We start from the raw sequence: 21,366 nt of genomic DNA, 5'->3' as shown, positions 1-21,366 counted from the left end.
TGGGCAATTAAATAACTGAAAAGGAAAAAGAAATCAATCCATTAAGCAAAACTCTGTGGGTAATTGCTAATATTAATAATATTGCAGCTAACTCAATCCACAACACTAAGGCAACTAAGGATTTACTACACTAAACCTAAGACCACATAATCACAAGAGAAATGTCAGGTTTGACGACAGAAAAGTTAAATATTTTATGTAATAAACTTAAAACCATGAATAGGATATATAAAGAGTCCCAATTTGTTAAGAAACACTACCAGTCAACACAAACAAAGAAATGGTCAGAGAGTTCGCAGCAAAATCCCCACAGCTGATGAATATGCTCAGTTTAACTGGCCATAAAAATGTAGCGATCAGAAAAATTCAAAAAACAAGAATTCAAAATTCTAAAGAAAGACTACAAAGGGTTGCTTCCTTCAAAAGAGGCTACTGAGGCTGGCCTGTTAGTTCAGTGGGTCAGAAGACCAAACACAAAGACAGAAACGTGAGAGACACTTGTAACGTGGAAGGGAGGTTGGCAGTGGTTGGAGGAAGATGGGGTTGGCGAGAGCAATGGGAATGGATTACATACATGGATGGAATTCTCAGAGAAGAAGATTAATAAAAGTTTTATAAACATACACACATACAGCTGGTGAGGGTGTTAAAGCTAAAACGTTTTTCGGAGGGCAGTGTGACACTGTCCGTCAAGCTTAAATGCTCATCCTGTTTTGCCATCAATCAGCCACTTCTAGGGAGGGCATACACTGACATCCATGGAAGCTCATGGAAGCTTGGCTCAGGACAGTGGGAAGCAGAAGCCATTTTGCGGGGGCAGCTGAGTAAATGCAGGCACATTCATGCTGTGGAGTACGACAAGACTGTAAACCACTCGGCATGAACCGACACATGTTAAAGGCAAGATGAAATCATGCATTGGCACGCAGCCGTGCGTCGGGTGTCAGGAAGAGTGCCGAGCGGTTAGTTACAAGTTACTCCTGCAGAGAGGGGACGAGAGTTGCAAAGAGAAGAGAAAATATTTCCTAACAACTCATTTACCGCATGTGAATCTTTGTTTATGACATACAAAAACAAGCATCAAGCAGAGGAAAACAATAAAAAGGAAAAAGGAAAAAAAATTAAAGTAACATTGCTAGGGCTGGTGATGTGGCTCAGTTGGTAGAAGGCCAAGCTGGCATGCACAGGGCTGCAGGGGTCCTGCCCCTCCCCCCGCACCCCTCCACACCCACTTAGGCAGGGCATATACAGAAGAGGTATTTATAAAACAGGAGGACTCACTATGGACACTATAGGTGGCGCAAAGCCAGGAGAGAATGAGGGTAGAGAGTTTCAGAAGCAATTAGTTCAGTGAAGCACACCCAATTCTCCTCCATTGAACCCTTCATCCTGTCTTAGGACGATCTGCGATGAGGCTGGCAGCCAGGCATGGCGGCCCTGGGTCGCCTGCCTGCCTCCTGCCAGGAGAGTCCCTCCTTGCCACTCCGATTCAGTACTTTCTCTTGGAAACAACTCGATTTCCTAACTTGCTAAATGGAGCAAATACAATGGAAGCATAATTTTCACTCCTCAGGTTCTGTTTCCACACCTCCGAGGAGAGGCCGATTAGGATCCAGGGATTAGCGGTAGAAACGACTGGGGCTGACCAGCCATTTGTTTTAACACGGTTCCCCCACAAAGGTGCTGTCGGCCTCCTTTTACCTGCAGCTCAAAGTTGGCTTGATCCAGAAATTTCTTGTTCAGCATATCTGCATACTGATTAATTGCTCGCAGGAAGACTCTGAAAGATCAAGAGAAAATGGTATAATTACACACTTCGGCATTGGCACCTTTGTAGTTTTGGCATTTCAATTAGCTAGGATTCCAGACTGTCGAGAATGTGAAGTCTCTAAGTCCTGTGTGAAGTTGGGAGGTTTTGCCAGTGAAAAACTCTCAGAACCATATGCAGATGTTCTCCAAGTTAATCCAGCAAATTAGCACATGGAGAACGAAAGAAACAAACCAAAATAGCAGCCTCTGAAAGGAACGTATCACGAAAATACCCCACTTTTCAAAAAAGGAAGAAAAGATGTAAATAAAAACTCTTCCCTGAAGTTACAATGTCTTACTGTTTCGTAATCAAATCCCTTAGTTGGCTGGCCTTGGGTTTGAAAGCATTCTTAACGTGCAAGTTATTAGGCTTAGCGTGGTTTGATACAATGTTACTACTGTACTTGGAGGTATAGCCATTATCAGTACTATTTGACCTTTATCTAATTTCAATCATTGTTTTCTTAGTAAAAGAAAATTTAAAAGGCTTTAGTAGATAAGAAAGTGACTTGGCAAGAATTTCAGAGGCATGTGCTTCTTTGATTCGCTGATATTTATAACTGGCATTTATGCTGTGGGCACAGGGAGGCCAGGTGAGGGCATCAGATATCCTGGATATTTCTCTGCCTTAGTACCCTCAGACGGGGAATAAGTCTTTGAACCCAAGGCTAGGATGGTGGCCGGCAAGCCCCAGGGATCCTCTGCCCACTACTGCTGGGATAACCGGCGTGCATGGTCATACCTAGCTTTTTACATAGGTGAGGGAGATTTGAACCCAGGTGTAAATACTTTTCCAGTAAGGGCCGGACCCACAGAGCCATCTCCCCAGCTCCAACTATGTCCAATTTCTAGCCCATTTCTCAACACCTTGACGTCTACTTTTCTATGATAAAGTGTGCAATTTGGGCTGTCAGGGAGGACTCTGGAGGACTGTCTTTCCCCAGCTTGTTCACTAGGTAGACTTGTTTTATAACCCTTGAGAGCGCTGAAAACAGAAAAGCTTAGTCCAGCTACTTCTTTATAAGTGGCATTCTCTCTCTGCACAAAGCAAGGATGCGAGAGGAATTAGCATTAGGTCACAGATAATAAACTTAATTACTTCTCCTCATTTAGACAGCAGGAAGCAGCTACAATGTGAGGGGAATCTGGGTTACTTGAAATACCCATTCTCTGACAGCACTATCTCTTTACCTAAGCATGCTTGCAGAAGCTCCTTAGGACCACAGTTCACTGAAGGCTAGCGGTCTTAGGAGGAAGGCGGAGGAAGCAGAGGACGCTCCTCCAGGGGCAGTGTCCTTTCCATAGCACTTCCTGTCACTCTTTTGCACTTCCCCCCTCTCTTGAATGCAGTCCTGTCAGGAGCTGCGGGCATCTTTCCATCAGAAAACCAAACAGCAGGATGGAGGACCCACACTGACGTGCCGCATGGCCTGCGGTGGAGCTTGCTATCTCTCTCGTTACTGAAGAAACACAGTTATCTATGTTCTTCCCTGGAGACATGAAGACATAACCAGATCGGAAGAATGAGGATTCTTAAGTGTCTTGTAATGGGGATCGCTGACTTGTCCATTAACCAAGAGCCCAGACTAGACAGCAGCATCCATTGGCCAGGATATTGCAAATCTAGGACGCCCAGTTACGTTTGAGATATAGTTCTTGGTGATGAACTCTGTAACTGGCTTAGTTATTGCATTAAAGCTGAATGCAGGGTGTTGAGACACCCTGACAGATTACTACATGGAGCACGGAACTAAGGTCATGCCTTGCGTATGTAAGAAGTATAGCAATGCTGGCTAGCCTCTCTCTAGTCTCGGGGCTCTAGTCTGGAGCTGGTACCTGTCATTCCAGGCTCAGCCCTCAGGAGTACAGCACGGGTTAAAGAAGATGATCTCCTTAGATACCTGAGTCTTGGCCTCGGTGTTCAGATAGGGGCCACATGCTACAGTAATAGAACCCACAGACCCTGCCTCAAACCTCAATGGAACACAATTTCCTGTTCTCACAGGAATGGACTTGCATCAAGTCCAAGAGCTCCAGGCTTATATAGCCACAATAACTTTTTTTCTATTTTGTTTCCTTCAGCTTTTGTGGACATTCCCCAGAGTACCCTACTACCCTTAAGAGCTGGAAGTTGCTGTCCCCAGCCGGGGATGACAATAATGATGGCTTTAGCACAACATGGATTATTATTACAGGGTAATTATTCTGCCTCTAGATAACACCCAAACAGTGCCAATATGCTGCTTCTAATTAAGCTCTGGAACAGTTTCAGCTAGTTAAATAAACATATTTCTCAAAATGCCCCTCCCCTTTAAAGAAAAAGAAATCAGGCTGAAACAATATGAAGGCTAAACAAAGACTTTTTTTCTTTCTTTTCTTTTCTTCTTTTAAATGAACTGTCAGCTGAGAAAGAGCAGTGCTGGAAGATAGATTCCATAATTTAGATTCCCTATAAATTTTTTAAAAAGTTAGGACCAAACTCCAAATAATACAGAATACAAGTTGCACGAAGAAAACTAGGGGAATGATCAAATGAACACTATAATCGATGTTGTCAACAAGAAAAGATGGAACATGGGCTCAGTGCATCAGGGCAGTGCGACTTCCACAGACCCATCAGGGACATGTGTAAATAGTACCCACAGTTTACAGCGATGGCATGAAAAAGCCGCTATGACCCAAGTCTTCTTGAAATAAACCAATTAACTAACTAGGCAAAAGGAAAACATAAACAATGACTATTTTTGGAAGGATGACCTATTAGACACTGTAATCCTATGTTGTTTCTAATAAATCTCAAACTAGGGAGCATGAATGCAGAAAATAATATTAGAAGCTTTTGCCCAGCACTTGCTTTTGGTCATAGAAGGGTGTGAAGAGGATTCCAAGTCATTCAACTACATGGATTCATGATACCATGTTAGACTGGATAGAATAGAGACTTCCCTCCAAGTTTGCCCAACCCAGTAATATCTCAGTTGGTTTTGAGAGAAAGTGACCATAGGGAAGATGGACAGATGGGTAGACAGAGGGGCTTGCATTTACACACTGGTAATTCTCTCTCTGCTCTACACTGTAGGAGTGGACTCAGAAGAAGCAGAAAAAGAAATATTCTCCTCTCTGACAAAAGGTAGGGACTCAAACACTGGTTTTTTTCTGCTTACAAGGGTTAGCTGGACAGGTGGGTAGATGAATAGAAAGGTGGATGATGGACGAGTAGGTGGGCCGGTGGGTAAATGGATGAATGGGTAGGTGGGTGCAGGAGGAGTGGGTGAATGGTAAATGGTAAGGGATAGAAAAGTGATTGTATGGATGGATACGTGGATGAGCGTGGGGTGGAGAGAAAAACAGACAGGTAGGTGGGTGGATGAGTAGGTGAGCGGATGAGGAGTGGGTAAGTAGTTAGTGAGTGGGTGGGTGGGTGAATGAATAAATGAGTAGATGGAGGGGGGTTGACGGCAAACGAACAGACAAGGTGGCCTAGAAGACCAAACTAATTTATATCAGAGGCTCAAGCATTTGGCATTTTCTCTCTGTATCTGCAGCCCCTGCTTTCTAAGTTAACTTTCTATGGCAGTGTTCAAAAATGTTCAGGATTTTGTTACCCAGGTTCTGATGAGGCTTGGCAGCTGTAGCTGGGCATCGTTCCCTTTTTTGCCTCTTGGTCTCCAGAGCTCATCCATTACTCTATCTCTGGCTTGTTTCTTGATGGAAAGGATCTTGCCTTTTCCACACCAAGAACCTCCAAGACCTCTCTGCCAGCATGTATAATCTGAAAGGCTCTGTTCCAAGGAACCATATGTTTGTAAGTACAGCAGAGATATCTTTAAGGTGAAGGTTAGAAAATCTCACCAGGGACTGGAGAGATGGCTCAGTGGTTAAGAGCACTGGCTGCTCTCCCAGAGGTCCTGAGTTCAATTCCCAGCAACCACATGGTGGCTCACAACAATCAATAACGAGATCTTGCACCTTCTTCTGGTAAGCAGGGATATGTGCAGACAGAACACTGTACACATAATAAATAAATCTTAAAAAAAAAAACCTTACCAACCCAAACAAGATCCCTCATCTTTCAGCTTGCTCCAGGATACAACAGTAGTGGTCAGGTATGATGCAAATATATGAGCAAGATATTTGCAGGGAGGAAGGAAAGAAAGTACTAGAACAGGCAGGTTCTATTCATGCAGAAGAGCTACAGGCTCAGTAGGGGGAAACTATCAATCATTAAGCAAACAGACCAAGAACTGTCTTGTTCAGAGTCTGGGATAGAGGTGGTAACTGCTAAACACCTAGCTAATGGTATAAACGATCAAACGCATTCATGGGTACTCTCCCAAATGGTTCAAATGTTTGAGAAAACAGTAAGCTTGCATTTAAGAAGAGCTTTTTCCAACCATTTTTAATCTATGAAAGGATTTATTTATAATCTAAAACTTTAGAAGATAAAATCCTACACAGAGATAAATAATACAGAGAGAATCAGAGGCAAATCATGTCATCCTAAAAAGATTTAAAAAATGTCATCAGGTGGAGAGCCTGCAAGTTTTACTTCCAAAAACCCAGTGGAAAGAAAGCAATCTTCAGGTTCTTGGTAATCTAGTCGTGTGTCCAGGAATTCAGGCTACCATGCCCAAAGCTGTTACAACAGAATCTGTACACATTATGTGCGCCTGTGGGTGTGCACATACATAGCACGTGTGTAGAAGTCAGAGAACAAAGTAGGGTGTCTGTCCTCAAGTGCTTCTGACCTTTTGTTTAAGACAGAGGCTCTCATTGGTTGGAACTTTACCATGTAAGCCAGGCTAGCTGGCCTGGGAGCTTCTAGATAACTGCTTGTGTCTACTACTGAGATTACATGCATGGGCACAACCCTTGCTCTTCTTACATGGGTTTTGGGGATCCATATTGCAGGTCCTCACACTTACAACAGAAGGGATGTACTGATCGAGGTACCTCCCTATCTCACGTTACAATTATGTTTTTTAACTGCCAATAAAAAAAGAGAATTAATCCCCAAGCCCCTATAATTCAACTAACCAAACAACACAGGAGGCTTCTCTGACAACCTCTTCCATCTGAGGCAGTCACTGCTGGTGACTTTCTAGTAGAAACAACGCTCAATTCTACTCTGTCAGTCTCGACAAAGTTTAATTGTAGTTGACACATTCACACATTTGTGCACTTGAAGTCTTAATCTCGTTGTATCTATATCTGTCAGTCACTGGTTGCCTCTACATATAAACATTTAGCTATGCCCCAAGTAGCTCAACGTCAGAAAGACACAAGGAGGATGTAAGGTGACAGATATATTAATAAGGATGATTTAACTACACTGCAAGATGTACACATGTCGCCAGAACACTCTAAATTTTGTGAATACATGAAGCAACTGCCAATTAAAATTAAGTTAAGAAAGAAATGTTACATCAACCAGAGGCACTCCAAGTCTCTGAGTAGTTCATGAGAATGCTAAGCTGAGTTACCACCAGCTCTGTGGGACTTTCAAGCTACAGAGATTTGGAGACTGAATGTGAAGAAGAGACATCATTACAAGTCCCACAGTCATCAAACACGGTCATCTCCATCCATGCCATGATGGATGGTGAAGCCTAGTCTTCAACTTGGTTAGCTTTGGAACCTGCTGAGACTCACTTTGGGTTGGTCTGTGAAGGAATTTCTAGGAAGGGTTAACTGAGGGGAAAGACCCATCCCCGAGTGGATGGCACCTTCCAGAGGCAGCCCATCTACAAAGTGATCCTAGGACAAAGTGGTGCTGTTGACATCTTTTGCTGACTTGGGAGCCCAGCTTCTCAAGCCTTCTAAGATGGAGTAAAGACTAGCAGCTCTCCAGGAATTTTCTGGGCCTTCAGCACCAGATTGGGACTACTCAGGCATCTAGCCTGTAGATTGAGTAGCTATAGGGTTCTTACCATCTCCAGTAGGTAGATAGCTAATATTGAATTACCTAGTCGTATCATTTAAGCCAATCTAACAAATCTCTTTTGTAATCTATATTCATTCCATTGGTTCTGTTCTTAAAGAGAACCTTGGCTAATAGAGCACACTACAAAATCTTAAGTTGCATTTAATAAAAGAAAGTGTGCTCACAATTATTTCAATGTGTGAATGCCTTGGTGGATACAACTGCCAGAGGTGTTCATTGAGTTCCAAACCTCTCAAAAACATGAAGTTTGTAGAGCTTCCCAATGCCCTGGCCTCTGCCTTAGTGCCTATCATTACTTTGCACAAGAATGGTTGGGTCAGGGGATGCTTGCTTTGGTAAGACATCATCCAGAGATCCTGTCTGCTGGGATAAGGCAGGTGATGTATGGGGCCCTAAAATAGCACAGCCAAATTCAATCGAGAAAGGAACTTAACAATTGGAAAGCCATCAAAAGCCAGGACAAGGACTTAGCAAGTGCAAGGACTGGTTCTAAAGTGACTATGGTGTCAGGGCTCCATACATCTCCATCGTCTCTGTCACTCCGTGCCGGCTGGTACTAAAACTCAAGTGGAGGTGCCTCCTCACTAAAGAGAAAAAAATATGGAAATGGTGAAAAGCCTCTGGGAAATGCAAAGCCAGTTCCAGAATTGTGAGGCTGAGGGTTTTCCTAATTTCTTCCTGAAACTCACTTTAACTTACATAATTAGATCGCACAGTTCAATATGAGTGCATTTAAACACTTCTGGCATCAAAACAAGTCACTTTGTAGGGAACAACTGCATCCTTTACTAAAACGTGTTGCCCAAAAAGTGGGTAGAAAAACCAAAACCAAAAAAAAAAAAACAAAACAAGAACCAAATTTGAGGTGACATATCTCATCCCAGCAGGACAAAGAGTCAAGTGCAGGAGCTCGAAACGTGCCTTCCAAATACTTCTGCAGAATTCGGGAATGCTGGGGGAAAAAAAGATGGAGGAGAGGCAAAGAATGCTGCTTCCATTAAATGGGAAGGGGCAGTAATGGAAGCTTTACTGCAGCAAACCAGGTCTGCTGGCCAGTTCCCAGTCTGGCAGAGCAACTTTCCTGGCAAGGTAGTGACCAACTAGGGTCAGTGGCTTCCTCTAATATGAAACCTCTGCCGGGAAATGGGAAAGTCGGGTGCACATAAAGGGGGACTCTTGGTACAGGAAGTGTGAGGCCTGCATAGAAACCAAGGGCCTGGCCATCCAACATCGCCTCAGCAAAACTGTGTGGGAAGACCAATGTCGCCAGAGAGCCAGCTCATTGAGATGACAGTTAAGTACGGATGTGGGGTAGAATCATGCTCGAAGGTGGACAACGGAGGTAGACTGAGGTCCAAGGGCTCTAATGCAGGGAAGGGTAACGTGTACCTGGGCGCTCCAAAACCTAAAGACTCCATCACCACTATTTCATGTTTGTGTAACTCTTGCTACAGTTTCCTAAGATTTCCTCATTTCTTTTTCAAATCGATAAAGAATTAACTATCCATCAAGGTCTTAACTAAAATCCTAATTGCCCTGAGGTGTCCCCCCCACCCCCGCCCCGCCTTGCTGGCCCATACTGGTTGAAGTCAGGGCTGACTTGCAGACAGGAATACAGAGACTTTTCTGAGAGGGCCTGCCCTGGATCTAGGTTTGTCTGGTTCTCATGACATGGTTTCCAGGAGCTGAGATAGCTGGGTTCTCACCGTCTATTCCTGTTCTTGCTAAAGCAGCAGGGCCCTACCTCCCACTGAAACATACTCCCAGTCACGGCATTATTCCAGTTGAGGGGTCTACACCAGGTGGCTGCATCCTGCCAGAATCGCGAGTTTCGTCAACTCCTGACCCCGGCTCTGCTGTTCCAGGTGCCCGCATACAAATCAAGTTGTTTAGTGTGTTCAGGAGATATGAGGTATAAATTATCTAGTGCTTTACACACAAATCAAGGCCAAGGGAGGCAGAAGATCACGTTCCCGAAAGAGGTAGGTCCCGTCTTGGGTAGTGCTCCAGTGACCTCACACTGCTTCCCTTAGGAACCCAAACAGGGTAGCCAGAACCCAAGTCAATTCCTATACCTGCTTTCCTTTCACAACCCCATAAGGATAGCATCCAACAGAAACCTGAGCAGACAGCACAACGTGAGCCCCTCCTCAGGCTTCCAAATCACTACGTTCTGCCCGTGGCTGGTTCTGACATCTCCAGGCCTTAACTCTCCCGCAATATTTTTGGTACTTTAGGTCCCCAGCAAAAATGGGTTGGGAAGTACAGAGCTACTAGGCACTCTGTGAAGTCCCTCTCCTAAACATGTCCAGCTTCCTCCAGTAATCTCAACTCAGTGGGGCGCATTTGGACAATCCATGAACCACCATCGACTTCTGAATGCCGGTTATCACCCAGAGTTCATGCTTTCCATTCCTGCTGGCTCCTTGTGTTGTGTGTTCTGTCGTTTACAAGTGTGTGGCTGATACCCCTATTACAGTATCACACAAAGCATGTTCACTGCCCCCCAGATATTCTGCGATCCGCTTAACCCATTTCCCTTCTCTCATCCCTGGCAGCCGTCAATCTCATTATTTTCTGCATAGTTCTCTCAAGGGAGAAAGAAGGTCTTCTGGTTTCCAGTTCAAGGGTGCAGCCCATCATGGTGGGGAAGTCGGGGCAGCAGGAGCCTGACGGAGCTGATCCCCTCACACCCACAGGCAGGAATCAGAGGGTGACAAAGGCCTGCTGCAGCTTTCCCTAAAGGCCAGGACTGCAGCCAGGGCATGGTGCTACCCACAGTGGACAGATCTTCCCACCTCAATTAATGTAGTAAGAACAACAAATGAATCCCCCATAGGCACGCCCAGAAGTCCAAGTCCCAAGGGATACGGGCGTCTGTCAATTTAATAATTAATACTAATTATTAATCTGGGTATACGTGTTTACTCTTTTAAAAACAGTACAATATAAACAACATATGTTTGATCATCTTAGCACTTTTAAGGCATGTGTTTCAGCAACGCTGAACACAAAAACATCGCTCTAAGCTATCCTAGCTGTCCATCTGCAGAGCTTATCGTACAGGTGTGAAGCCTCAGCCATTAAACAGCGATTCCCTACTGTATCCATCTCCCTTTCTTTGGCAACTGCCTTCCCACTGTCTGTCTGTGAATTTGACAGCTCGCGGTACCAAATACGAGTGAACTCATAAAGAATTTATATTCCAGTGAGTCGTTTGCTTCACAGGTAAAATACCCTCATGGTTTGCCTTTGTGGGTGTGGGTGTCACATCCCTTCTTAAAGCGGAATAACACTTTATTGTAAAAGTCACACTGTGTTTGTTACGGACTGGACACGAGCTGTTCTCAGCTTTCGGCTAGTAAAGGTAGAAGCTCGGGGTAGAAGCATCTGATTTCAATGCCTTTGGGTGCCCAGCTGGAAATGGCACTGGCCACTGTAGTGATGATGCCATCATAGGCTTTCAAGAAGCCACCGTGTTATCTTACATGGTGGCTGCACCATTTTATATCTCTAACATTATCCCAGCACTTGCGAGGCAGAGACTGGTATATCTCATTGAGCTCGAGGCCAGCCTGGCCTACAGAGTGAGTTCTCGGACAGCTAGCGCTATTACAAGAAGAAACCCTGTCTTGAAAAACTGAGAGAGAGAGAGAGAGAGAGAGAGAGAGAGAGAGAGAGAGAGAGAGAGAGAGAGAGAGAGTTAGAGTTCTAACTTCTCTAAATCTTCATCAGGGCTTCCTTTTCCTTTTGAAATTCTCAAAGTAGCTATCTTAAGAACCCACCTGTGAAGAGCAGCGGTATAAAGTTTTATTAGAACACAGCCACACCTACTCATTAAGAGAAGACCCATGGCGGTCTGCTTGCTATAAATAGACCATGGCAATGGGTGTGAGGGGGAGGAATGGGAAAATGCTAGCTAAGGAATACATAGAGAGTTAGATAGAAGGAATAGACATCAAGAGATCCAGGTACAGCAGGGGCCACGAAAAACTGTGAAGAAAGTGGCTGTTAAATGCCTTGCCACAAAAACAGGGCATGAATGTGGGTTAATTCGCCTGCTAATCAGCTTGATATAACCACTCCACAATCCATCAATATTTCAAAACAACTGTGCAGAGGATCCAAAATGCATTGCTATTCATCAAATAAATAATAAAAATCCTGAGGCAGGCCACACACTACCTTTCTCTCCAATCTCCTTCCCCTCACTCCCCTGTGCCCCCCACCTCTGCCCAGGCAGCTGCCTAGGAAGTGCTGGATTTAGAGACAGATCGAGTAGCGAGGAAAATGCGATCCTCTTGCGAACACTGGGAAGTGTGTGGGAGCAGTCTCTAGTGAGGAAGAGAGTGAAGAATCAAACATGACAAAGAAGAAAGAAGGGTCCTGTCTGCCCCACAGGGTCCCTTTACCAACATCCCAGTGCTCTGGTCCGTCCCCTCTCAGGCCGCTCCTGTGGTTCCCCCCTCATCTCTGAGCTGAAAGGTTAAAGTACCATAATGTTAGATGATGGAAAATGGGCTGGCTGGAGGCAGAGGCAGGAGCGCAGCCCACAGGTCTTGCTAGGGTGAGTCGCATCCTCACCCACACTGGAGTCTTTTCTGATTTCTAGATACACACGGATGTGGGAGGGCTGGAACAGAGAGTTAGGCATTTCTGTTCAGGGAGACAAAACGTTTGGGGACTAAACAGCAATGCGGGTGGCACAACACTGCAGATGTAATTAATGCCACCGAACTGCACACCTGGAAATGGGCGAAAGGCAACTTTTATGGCACAGATATTTTATAATAATAAAGAAGAAAAACAGGAGAGGGAGAGGAAATGCCATTTTCTAGCAACTGCAGCAGCGGGAGTCATTTTCCTCCACCATCACTGTGACTCAGTTCCATGCTTTAAAAAAAAAAAAATCCTAAACTAAAACAAACCAACAAGCCTGGGAATAAGAATGTGTGTCTTTCACTCTCCGAGCCCTAGGCTGTTCAGGCCCAGGAGTCTGAGGGGCATTGATAAACAGGCATAAACAAAGACACCACCAGAAACCTAACAAGGATAACAACCACCAGCCCAGAGCCTTGGGCCCTGGGGTGCCTGTCACCGAGCTTGGGAGAGGGGTCAGCCAGGTGCCTCGAGGAGCCCTGGATCTTATCAGCACAGCAGGCAACAGGGAATCCTGTAAGGAATCAAGTCTAGTACAGATGAATGCACCTTGTGAGGACCCCCGGGGTGTGCTGTAAAGTTCAAGGCAGAAATTCTTAAGGAAAGCCAGGAGAACAAAGGACGAGCCCTCTTTCAAGTCAGCTCAAGCTTGCCTGGACCAGCTCTGCCTAGGACTCATCCTGGTGCATCTGCAAGACTTGCTTAAGGGCACTTTAATCATTTAGCAAACTAATATAACTTGCTCCAGGCTCCTTTGCCAAGGGCTAAAAACTGGGACAAGATTCTTTGGCCACTCCAGGGACCTAGGTGCCTGAGAGCAGTCTGTGAGCAGCTGCCTGGCACTTGGCATTTTCGACATTTCCCTCGTCCTCACTGGAGTGTGGCTAATTCTTCTCACTACCAGCTTTGTTTCCCATGCACAGGAGCCTGCTGGGTCTCTGTGTGAGAGGAACTGGGAGGATAGAGGGGGCAGGGGAGGAAGTCGGGGAAAGGGGGAACTTTCACATTCCATAGTATTAGATATAGACACACCTGTACTCCATATTGCAGAAAGGAATTGAGCCTTCATCTTAGTGCTTTGGTGATAAGCCATTTATTGGTTCTGAGTTAACTCTGTCACACCCCAGCTGGGGTGGCCTAGAGGAGTCCCAGGTCAATATCAACCTACTCTAACAAAGCAAAGGGTTTCTAGAACTGCTGGATCCCATACATTTAAAGAATGAGTGATGAACAGGAAGGGGGACAACCAGAGAAGCACAGACACCTCAGGTCTCAGAAAGGTGGCTTCTTGCCTGTGTCACTTTTTTCGTTAGCCTGACAAAAAACACTTGCTGAAGCAACTTATAGATGAAGGGCTGGTTTGGGCTTATTGCTGAGGATAAGATACAGCCTGTCACAGTGGGGAAGTCACAGAGACAAGAGCTCGGGTGGCTAGTCACATCACACCCACAGTCAAAGAAGACAGACCAATGAATGATGGCGGTCAACCCACTTCTTTTTCTCTAGTCTAAAACCCCAGAACATCAAATGGTGTCCCCTCTCCCCACCTTTAGGGTAAGTCTTCCAACATGAATTAATTCAGTCTGGAAACACCCTCACAGGCATCACCAGAGGTGTGTTTCCATGGGGATTCTAAATCCAGTCAAGTTGACAACAAAGATTAGCCATCACACCACCTGATCAGAGAAGGCAGTCCGAACTCCTTAGTGATGGGCTACAAAATTGATGTGGGAATACTGTCCTCAACCATTTATTCCTCTGCTTTAGTTTTGAGATGGGGTTCTCTCACTGAATCCAGGGCTTACTGTATCTGGTTAGGGGGCTCCTGGGATCCACCTGTCTCTACCTCCAGGCCTGATTTTATGTGGGTGCTGGGCACTTTACTCACGGAGCTGTCTCCCTGGTCCCTAAGCTGCTCATTTTAAGGTCCACTAATCAGTGATCTTAACTTCAAATAACTTTGCTAATTACTGATCTTAACACTGAAAGACACCTTTCAATGCAAGAACCATCACTGGCATTACACTGTGTATTCCCTATGGTTCTGCCCATACTACGGTGGTGGGGTTATGGCTGTGGACTGCCCCAGGGCCTTGTGGTCATGTTGGAACTCTGTTGACTATGGTAGACTTGTTCTTTTCTGCCCTGGTCACGTGGCCCCACAGAGTTCAAGGCCAAATGTGTTTTATAGGTCCTGCTGGCATTGTTCTGCAGCCTGGAACCCATGCAGAGAGAAGTTCTCCTCTCTTGACCTCAGTGCTGATGTGAGTCTTTGAGAGAAAGTGGAGGAGAAGCCAGGAAGATAAAGCAAACAATACCAATGTGTACCAGGCTTGAGAGAAGGGACTGGCGCTTCCAAGAAGCTCTTGTTCTGCCATCCTCTGAGTGACACTTCTTATTACCAGGCATAAACTTATTCTAAGCCTGAGAGGCCATTTCATTCCGAGCTCTTTCGCTGGCTGGATTCAGTGTGGCAGCCTAGACCAGGAGAGCTCAGGCATTGAATTAGGATTTTATTTTCCCTGCAGTGCAAAAAACAAAACAAAAAATTCACCACCACCCCCAGAAAAAAAGTTGCTTATGTTTTTGTATTTTTGCTCGGAATCACAAGAGTGAGACCAGCTTTTTTTCTTCTGGACTGTAGTGTGATCTTAGCACCCTGAGCCATGCATGTTATAACCCTAAGCAGACAGAAAGCCGGACAGAATCATGTCTCTGAGGTCCTCACACTACAGCCCACAGATCAAGCCCACCATCTGCTTATATCTAAAATTTTATTGGCATAGTGCAAGCCTGCACAGAGCTGAAAATGATTGAAATAGAGTTTTATGTAGCCTAGGCTACTCTAAAACCCTTGTGTAGGAGAAGATGACCTTGAACCCCTGATGCTCTTGCCTCCACTTCCTGAGTACTGGGACAAGAGATGGGTACTACAGTGTGCCCAGGCTATAGTATGGGGCTTTACGCATGCCCAGAAAGTCCTCTCTCAGTTGCACTACATTCTTAGTCCTGTGGTCTACCAGTTTAACAAATTCATTTAGCAATTCGTTTAACAAATTCAAGGAGAAAATATACAGGCACTGAGACCCAAGCCTAAGATCAACTTCTGGGACTTATCCTAATAACTACTTAAATCCTTCCCTATTTTCAGATGAAAATCTGCTATCTCTTAATATTAAGGCCACTTGACCCTGCTTCATCTATCTCAAACACTATCTTCCCATTCTCGGAAGGTAGCTAGCTAGTGACCTTGAGCTAGCTTGTGACCTTAAACTTTTGTCTAGTGAACACCCAGTGCTGAGATCTGGAAAATGGGTTCCAGTCTTGCTCAGACGTGAAAGTTGTCAGTGTGACAGTTAGGTGAGAGATGAGAAGCAACCCTGAGTGTCTTTGTGAACCAGCAAGCGATGAGTACCCTGATTATGGTCCTTCACTTACTTATCTATCAAATGGGTCCCAAGTAGTAACAAAAAGTGGGCTAAAAGTGCATACGGTACCTAGAACAATTCACTGAACATAGACCAAACTGTGAGTATGAGGAAGTAGGAACTGTTTCTACACACACAATTCAACAGAAAGTGCTAGCGTAGTAGAGCCGTGGTGCGCGGAGTGAGTTGGCCAACGACCTTGACCTAGAAAAGTACAGTCTAAAATGAGTGGCTGGGTAAGTGCTTTGGTTCTGTTTCCTCCACTGAAAGCTGAAATGCTAGTGTGTGGTTAGAAATTATTTTTATGAAAGTTGAGCTTTCTTATGAGCACAACTGATTTTATAAAAAGAGCCATCCTCCTGAAGTTGGTGTTATGTGAAACATGTGGGCATGTTTAGGGGGATTCTCCAGGCTTTTGTGGAAACAGGCTATGAGGATCTAAAGAGCTCAGCATCTGGGGATGGTGTCCGAAGCCTGATCATGGACTCTAGCATCAAGCCCTGGGTTTGGAGGACTCAGCTGACCGATGATGACCATCAGTTGAAATCAATCTTGCATCTGGCATACTTTCTCACTTGCTTGGAATGCTTTCCTTTTATAAGATACAGAAGAGCAGCTATCATGACAGAGTGGTGTTGGGAAGCCCCAAACTACATATGCATACACATATTTGGCTGACTTTGGCCAGAGACCATCCCATCCTTCAAGCCTGGCAGCGAAGTAGCATAGCTCAGTAGCACCACTTCTGAAGATGGGCAGCTTGGGCTGGGGAAATGGTTCGGCAAGCAAATTGCTTGCTGTGCAAGCATTAGGACCAGAATTCAGATCCCAGCACCCATGCACAACCTGGGTGGGTTTGGTGGATCATCTGTAATCCCAGCATGGGAGGTAGAGATGGCATCTCTGAAGCAACCGAAGTAGTCAGACTGGTTAGATTGGAGTTGAGCAAGAGAGCACGCTTCAATAGATAAGGTGGAGAATGATCAAGGAAGACACCCCATGTCAATCTCAAGCCTTCCCATGCACCCACAGACATGTGTACTTGCACACTCAAACATGTATACATACACACAGACAGGCAGCTCACAGTATCTAAGCAGATACCACAGGTATGTTTCAGCTCTTTGTCATTGTAACGACATACAACTGAGAGAAATTAGTTAATTGCAAGACATATTATGGACCCAATGCAAAAATATACTGGTAAGGTGGGCACAACATGGCAGAAGGGTAGAAGAGGAAAGCAACAAACCTCATGGTGGCCAGGAGGCGGAGAGAAAGCCAGGAAAGGGCCAAGTGCAGGATAAACCCTTCGAGGGCACCTCTACAGTGACCTACTTTCTCCAAACATGCGGCACTGTAAACCCATCAAAGAATCAGCCCATGAAGAAAGTCAGCGGTCACAAGAGTCAATCCGGCTCAATAGTGTCACCAACTGAGCCATGCCTAATACACACATACAAGCCTTTTTGGTGGACAGACCCTTCCCAAACCTCAACAATGGCCAATTTTAGGTTCAACAATGGGGCTGTCTCCCACACTGGCATCACTTGGGGTGGCACAATGGGCTTAGCAAGAACACTGCCTGAGATGACCCTGCCTTGCCTGGGACCACTCAGCAGCAGTCCCTCATTCTGCCCCTTAGGAAATCTGCCTTCCAGGTGTTTCTGAGATCTGATACTGGCAAAATACTTTAATGACTGGCTGATTAATGGTGAGGATGAGACAGGTGGATGACAGGGATGCTCATTCACGTCTCTCAGGAGATAGGGCTGGTGCTTGGTTGTCAACTGAATTTGCGGCAGCTGATTTCCACTCGGTCCATCTCTCTGTCATTTGAGGCTCAGGGGGAAAGGCACCTCAAACAGATTTTCTTTCCACCAGGGGCTCCCATGAGACAATTGTTTCCTGATCCCGTGACAACGGGTAGCTATCAGCTAAGCTATGGAGAGCACGCAGCTCCCTCTCAAGATCAGTGGCTCTGCTCACAACTCACCCTGAAGTGACTGCACTCAATGCTGAGGCACAGCGGCTTGCTTACTGTGCAGTTGACTTCCGCTCCATCCACCAGCAAGAGGAATGCGGGGCACATGCTCTGGTGCTGAGATGGACCTGGGAGAAGGGCAGGAGGCTCTGTCCTGGAGCTGAGGGAACAGCTCTGCTTGCCACCCTGCTGTGCCACCTGCCGCCCCCCCCACCCCCCCAGGGCTCATACAATCTCCCGACTCACTCACCTTGATCAGTGGGAAGAGGCAAAGAAGGTTCCCTGCATGTTTGGGCAGCCCAGCCAGGAGGCAGCAGAAACCAAGCCTCCCACTTCCCTTTTCTGCACTTTATGGATCATCGCATATGGTATAAAATGGGTACTAAACTCCTGGCCCAGCCCCCTTCTCAGGGAACACCTCACAGACTCGATAAAGTGGCTGATGGAGTCACAACAGTGCCTTGTGGAATTAACGCCAGCATTTAGACAACGCAGCAGCAAAGCTACAATTAATCAGTTGATTAATTAATTAGAGACAGGGTTGCTTGTATCCTAGGTTATCCTCAAACTTACTAGGAATTCTGTGGTGACCTTGAGCTTCTGATCCTCCTGCCCCCACTTCCAGAGTACTGGGATCACAGGTGCGCCCCACCATGCCTGGTTCTTATGGCACTGGGGATAGAATGCAGGGCTTCCTGCATGCTATGTGAGCACTCTGCCATTTCCTGCAGCCCCCTTCCCCATGTGGTACAATTTAAATGGCTTGCTTTTGCTTCAACGCACTTGGCTGGAAGGAAATGTGAGCATTTTGATCAAGTACCGGAAGTACCCGTGGGAGGGACAGCCCACACATCCCCAGGTGGCTCTGGGAGGAAGGCATGGAAGAGAGAGAAAGATGCTGAGACAATGACATCTTTAAACTCACTTGGCAGAGAGGCTGTGGGGAAGACAGCATTCCCAGCGGCTCTCATCTAATGCTGTGTCTCCCGAATTCAGAGAGTGAACTCTTTATAGCATTAGGAAGTGGGGCCTCTGGGAGGTGATTAGCTGATTGAGGATGGAGCACCAGGACTGGGATTGGGTTCCTGGCATAAGCAGTCTAAGAAAACTCTCTTAACCATTACAGTACTGAGAACTTATTAAGGTGCTATCCATGAATCAGGAAGTCAGCATCACCAGACAGGAATTTTCTGGTCTTTGGAACTATGAGAAATAAACTGTTGTTTTTAACCCTCTAACCACTGGGATTTTGTTACAGTAGTTCATCCAAATGGATCAAGGATTTTTCTAGATATCATGGTCATGTGCACCCGAGAGCTGAGCTGGGCACCCAAGCCTGTGCTGTCTAGGCTATGGGGCTCGAGGGAGGGCACCAAATGCCTTTATCATTTGTACTGCATCCCAAGATGGAAAAGCAGGAGGAGGATGACAGGGGAACAGGGTAAATAGCCTCAGAATTGGAAGGCTGAAAAAGGTTGACTTTCAACCCGTGGGAAGTGCCTGTGAAGGCCATCCTTTGACTAGACCATTCTACAGCATCCCTGGAACTGAACGTGGGGTGACTGAATGACACTGGCAGCATCCAGAGCTGGTGACATGGTCTGGATCAACTACAGAGTGAGGTATTCATGTGGGCTGTAAGGCTTACGGCTTTGTGTCCACTACATGCTGCCCCACAAAGTCAATAAGATACCTTAATAGAGGTCAGAGGACCAGAGATGAAGAGAGAGTTGAGTCAGGTTGTTGAGAGGTCACATTTGAAGAGAGAAGGCACACCTGCTGTCTGTTCTTGGCCTGAGTCATTCTATTCTCAGAAATGCTGAACAGGATCAAAAGATACTGTTCTTTTTTGTTTTTTGTTTGTTTATTTGTTTGTTTGTTTTTTCAAGACAGGAGTTTTCTCTGTAGTTTTGGAGCCTGTACTGAAACTAGATCTTATAGACCAGGCTGACCTCGAACTTACAGAGATCCGCTTGCCTCTGCCTCCCATGTGCTGGGATTAAAGGCGTGTGCCACCACTACCCAGTCAGCCACAAAGATTCTAATGACAGAATAAAGAAAACCCCAGCAGAAAGTAAGGCGAATCTACCATGGGGACAGTAGTCCCCATCTGCCCCAGTTACTATGAGGGCCATCGGTGGACACCAAAGACTCTGCTCCTCCAGGAGAAATCAGGTGGCAGACAAAAGAAAACCAGCAAGGCTTCTGTACAGGGGAACCTTATTCTTAAAATAGCTTTATCAAAAAAAAATTAGAGAACACATTTTAATTGTTTCTATAATCAAATTCACACAGATAAGATACTACATATTGAAAATCGTGTTATCCTGTAAAATATAAGTTTAATGTTTCTAGACCAATATGGCCAATAATTTCTTTACAATGCCAACCCAGCATGGGAAATTGGGAGACTTTTTTCCCTAAACTGACCATACAGTTAGTTTCCAAAACTTGAAAGTACACACACATAGAGTCACTCCACCAACACGAGCATCATGATCTGTATCAACAGCATCATGATCTGTATCAATAGCATCATGATCTGTATCAATAACATCATGATCTGTATCAATAGCATCATGATCTGTATCAACAGCATCATGATCTGTATCAACAGCATCATGATCTGTATCAATAGCATCATGAGCTGTATTAATAGCATCATGATCTGTATCAGCGGCATCATGAGCTGTATCAACAGCATCCTGATCTGTATCAATAGCATCATGATCTGTATCAACAGCATCATGAGCTGTATCAATAGCATCAGGAGCTGTATCAACAGCATCATCATCTGTATCAATAGCATCATAAACTGTATCAATAGCAGCAGTTGCTTCTCCGGTTCTGTTGTCATTTGAGCAAAACTGTAGCTATCCAGCATACTTTGCTAAAAAAAAAAAAGTTAAAGCAAAACTCCACAAAACGGTACAGGTCTGTTACTATTGTGGTCCCTGGCACTGCTGTATTAATCAGCTTTCCAGCGTCATCTAGATATAAAGCATTCTGGGGACCATCAGTACAAACAGCTCTGCAAAGGCACAGTCACCATCACAAAGTGGGTACAAGACATCCACAGGGGTCTGCAGAGCAGCTTACTGAATGCACCAGAATCCTGTAGTGTTGTGACAAGCCTCACAGCACATATTTGTGTCCTTGTGGTTCTAGAAGTCAGATATTTAGAAGGGGGCCTGAAGTGCCAGAAGAGCCAGTTTCCTTACAGAGGCTCCCAGATACAGTCCACTGTCTTACCTTTTCCTGCAGGTTCCCATGTTCCACCTGTAACCTAAACACCCCAAGACACACAGCAGCACATGCGGGAGGACTGGGAATTAGGATGCACATATTTTTGGGGTATTTGCATTTTGCTGCGCTATTGAATGGGAGAGAAGTCACCAGGGGATTAAAACTCCATTGTAAGATCAAAGTACCAATACGGAGTCTTCCTACTAGCTGCAGCCACCTGAGTATCTGTCCTCTTTCCTATTATTGCACATCTCTTGTCTCTCTGTGGTCAGGGTCTTGTTTCCTGGAAGGTAGGT

General features: G+C 45.4%; 1 protein-coding gene across 2 annotated transcripts in view; it reads right to left on the bottom strand.

The window, feature by feature from the left end:
• The window catches only part of Dock1 (dedicator of cytokinesis 1), a 496,042-nt gene that overhangs the window by 97,332 nt on the left and 377,344 nt on the right, over positions 1–21,366 (bottom strand). For both annotated transcript variants that reach the window (XM_075972578.1, XM_075972577.1), the window contains exon 30: positions 1,702–1,780. In XM_075972578.1, coding sequence (XP_075828693.1) covers positions 1,702–1,780 — 79 coding nt within the window. The remainder of the gene's footprint in view (positions 1–1,701; positions 1,781–21,366) is intronic.

Source organism: Microtus pennsylvanicus, chromosome 5 (genome assembly GCF_037038515.1).
Source record: "Microtus pennsylvanicus isolate mMicPen1 chromosome 5, mMicPen1.hap1, whole genome shotgun sequence".
NCBI classification, from domain to species: domain Eukaryota; kingdom Metazoa; phylum Chordata; class Mammalia; order Rodentia; family Cricetidae; genus Microtus; species Microtus pennsylvanicus.
This window is presented reverse-complemented; position numbering and strand designations above follow the sequence as displayed.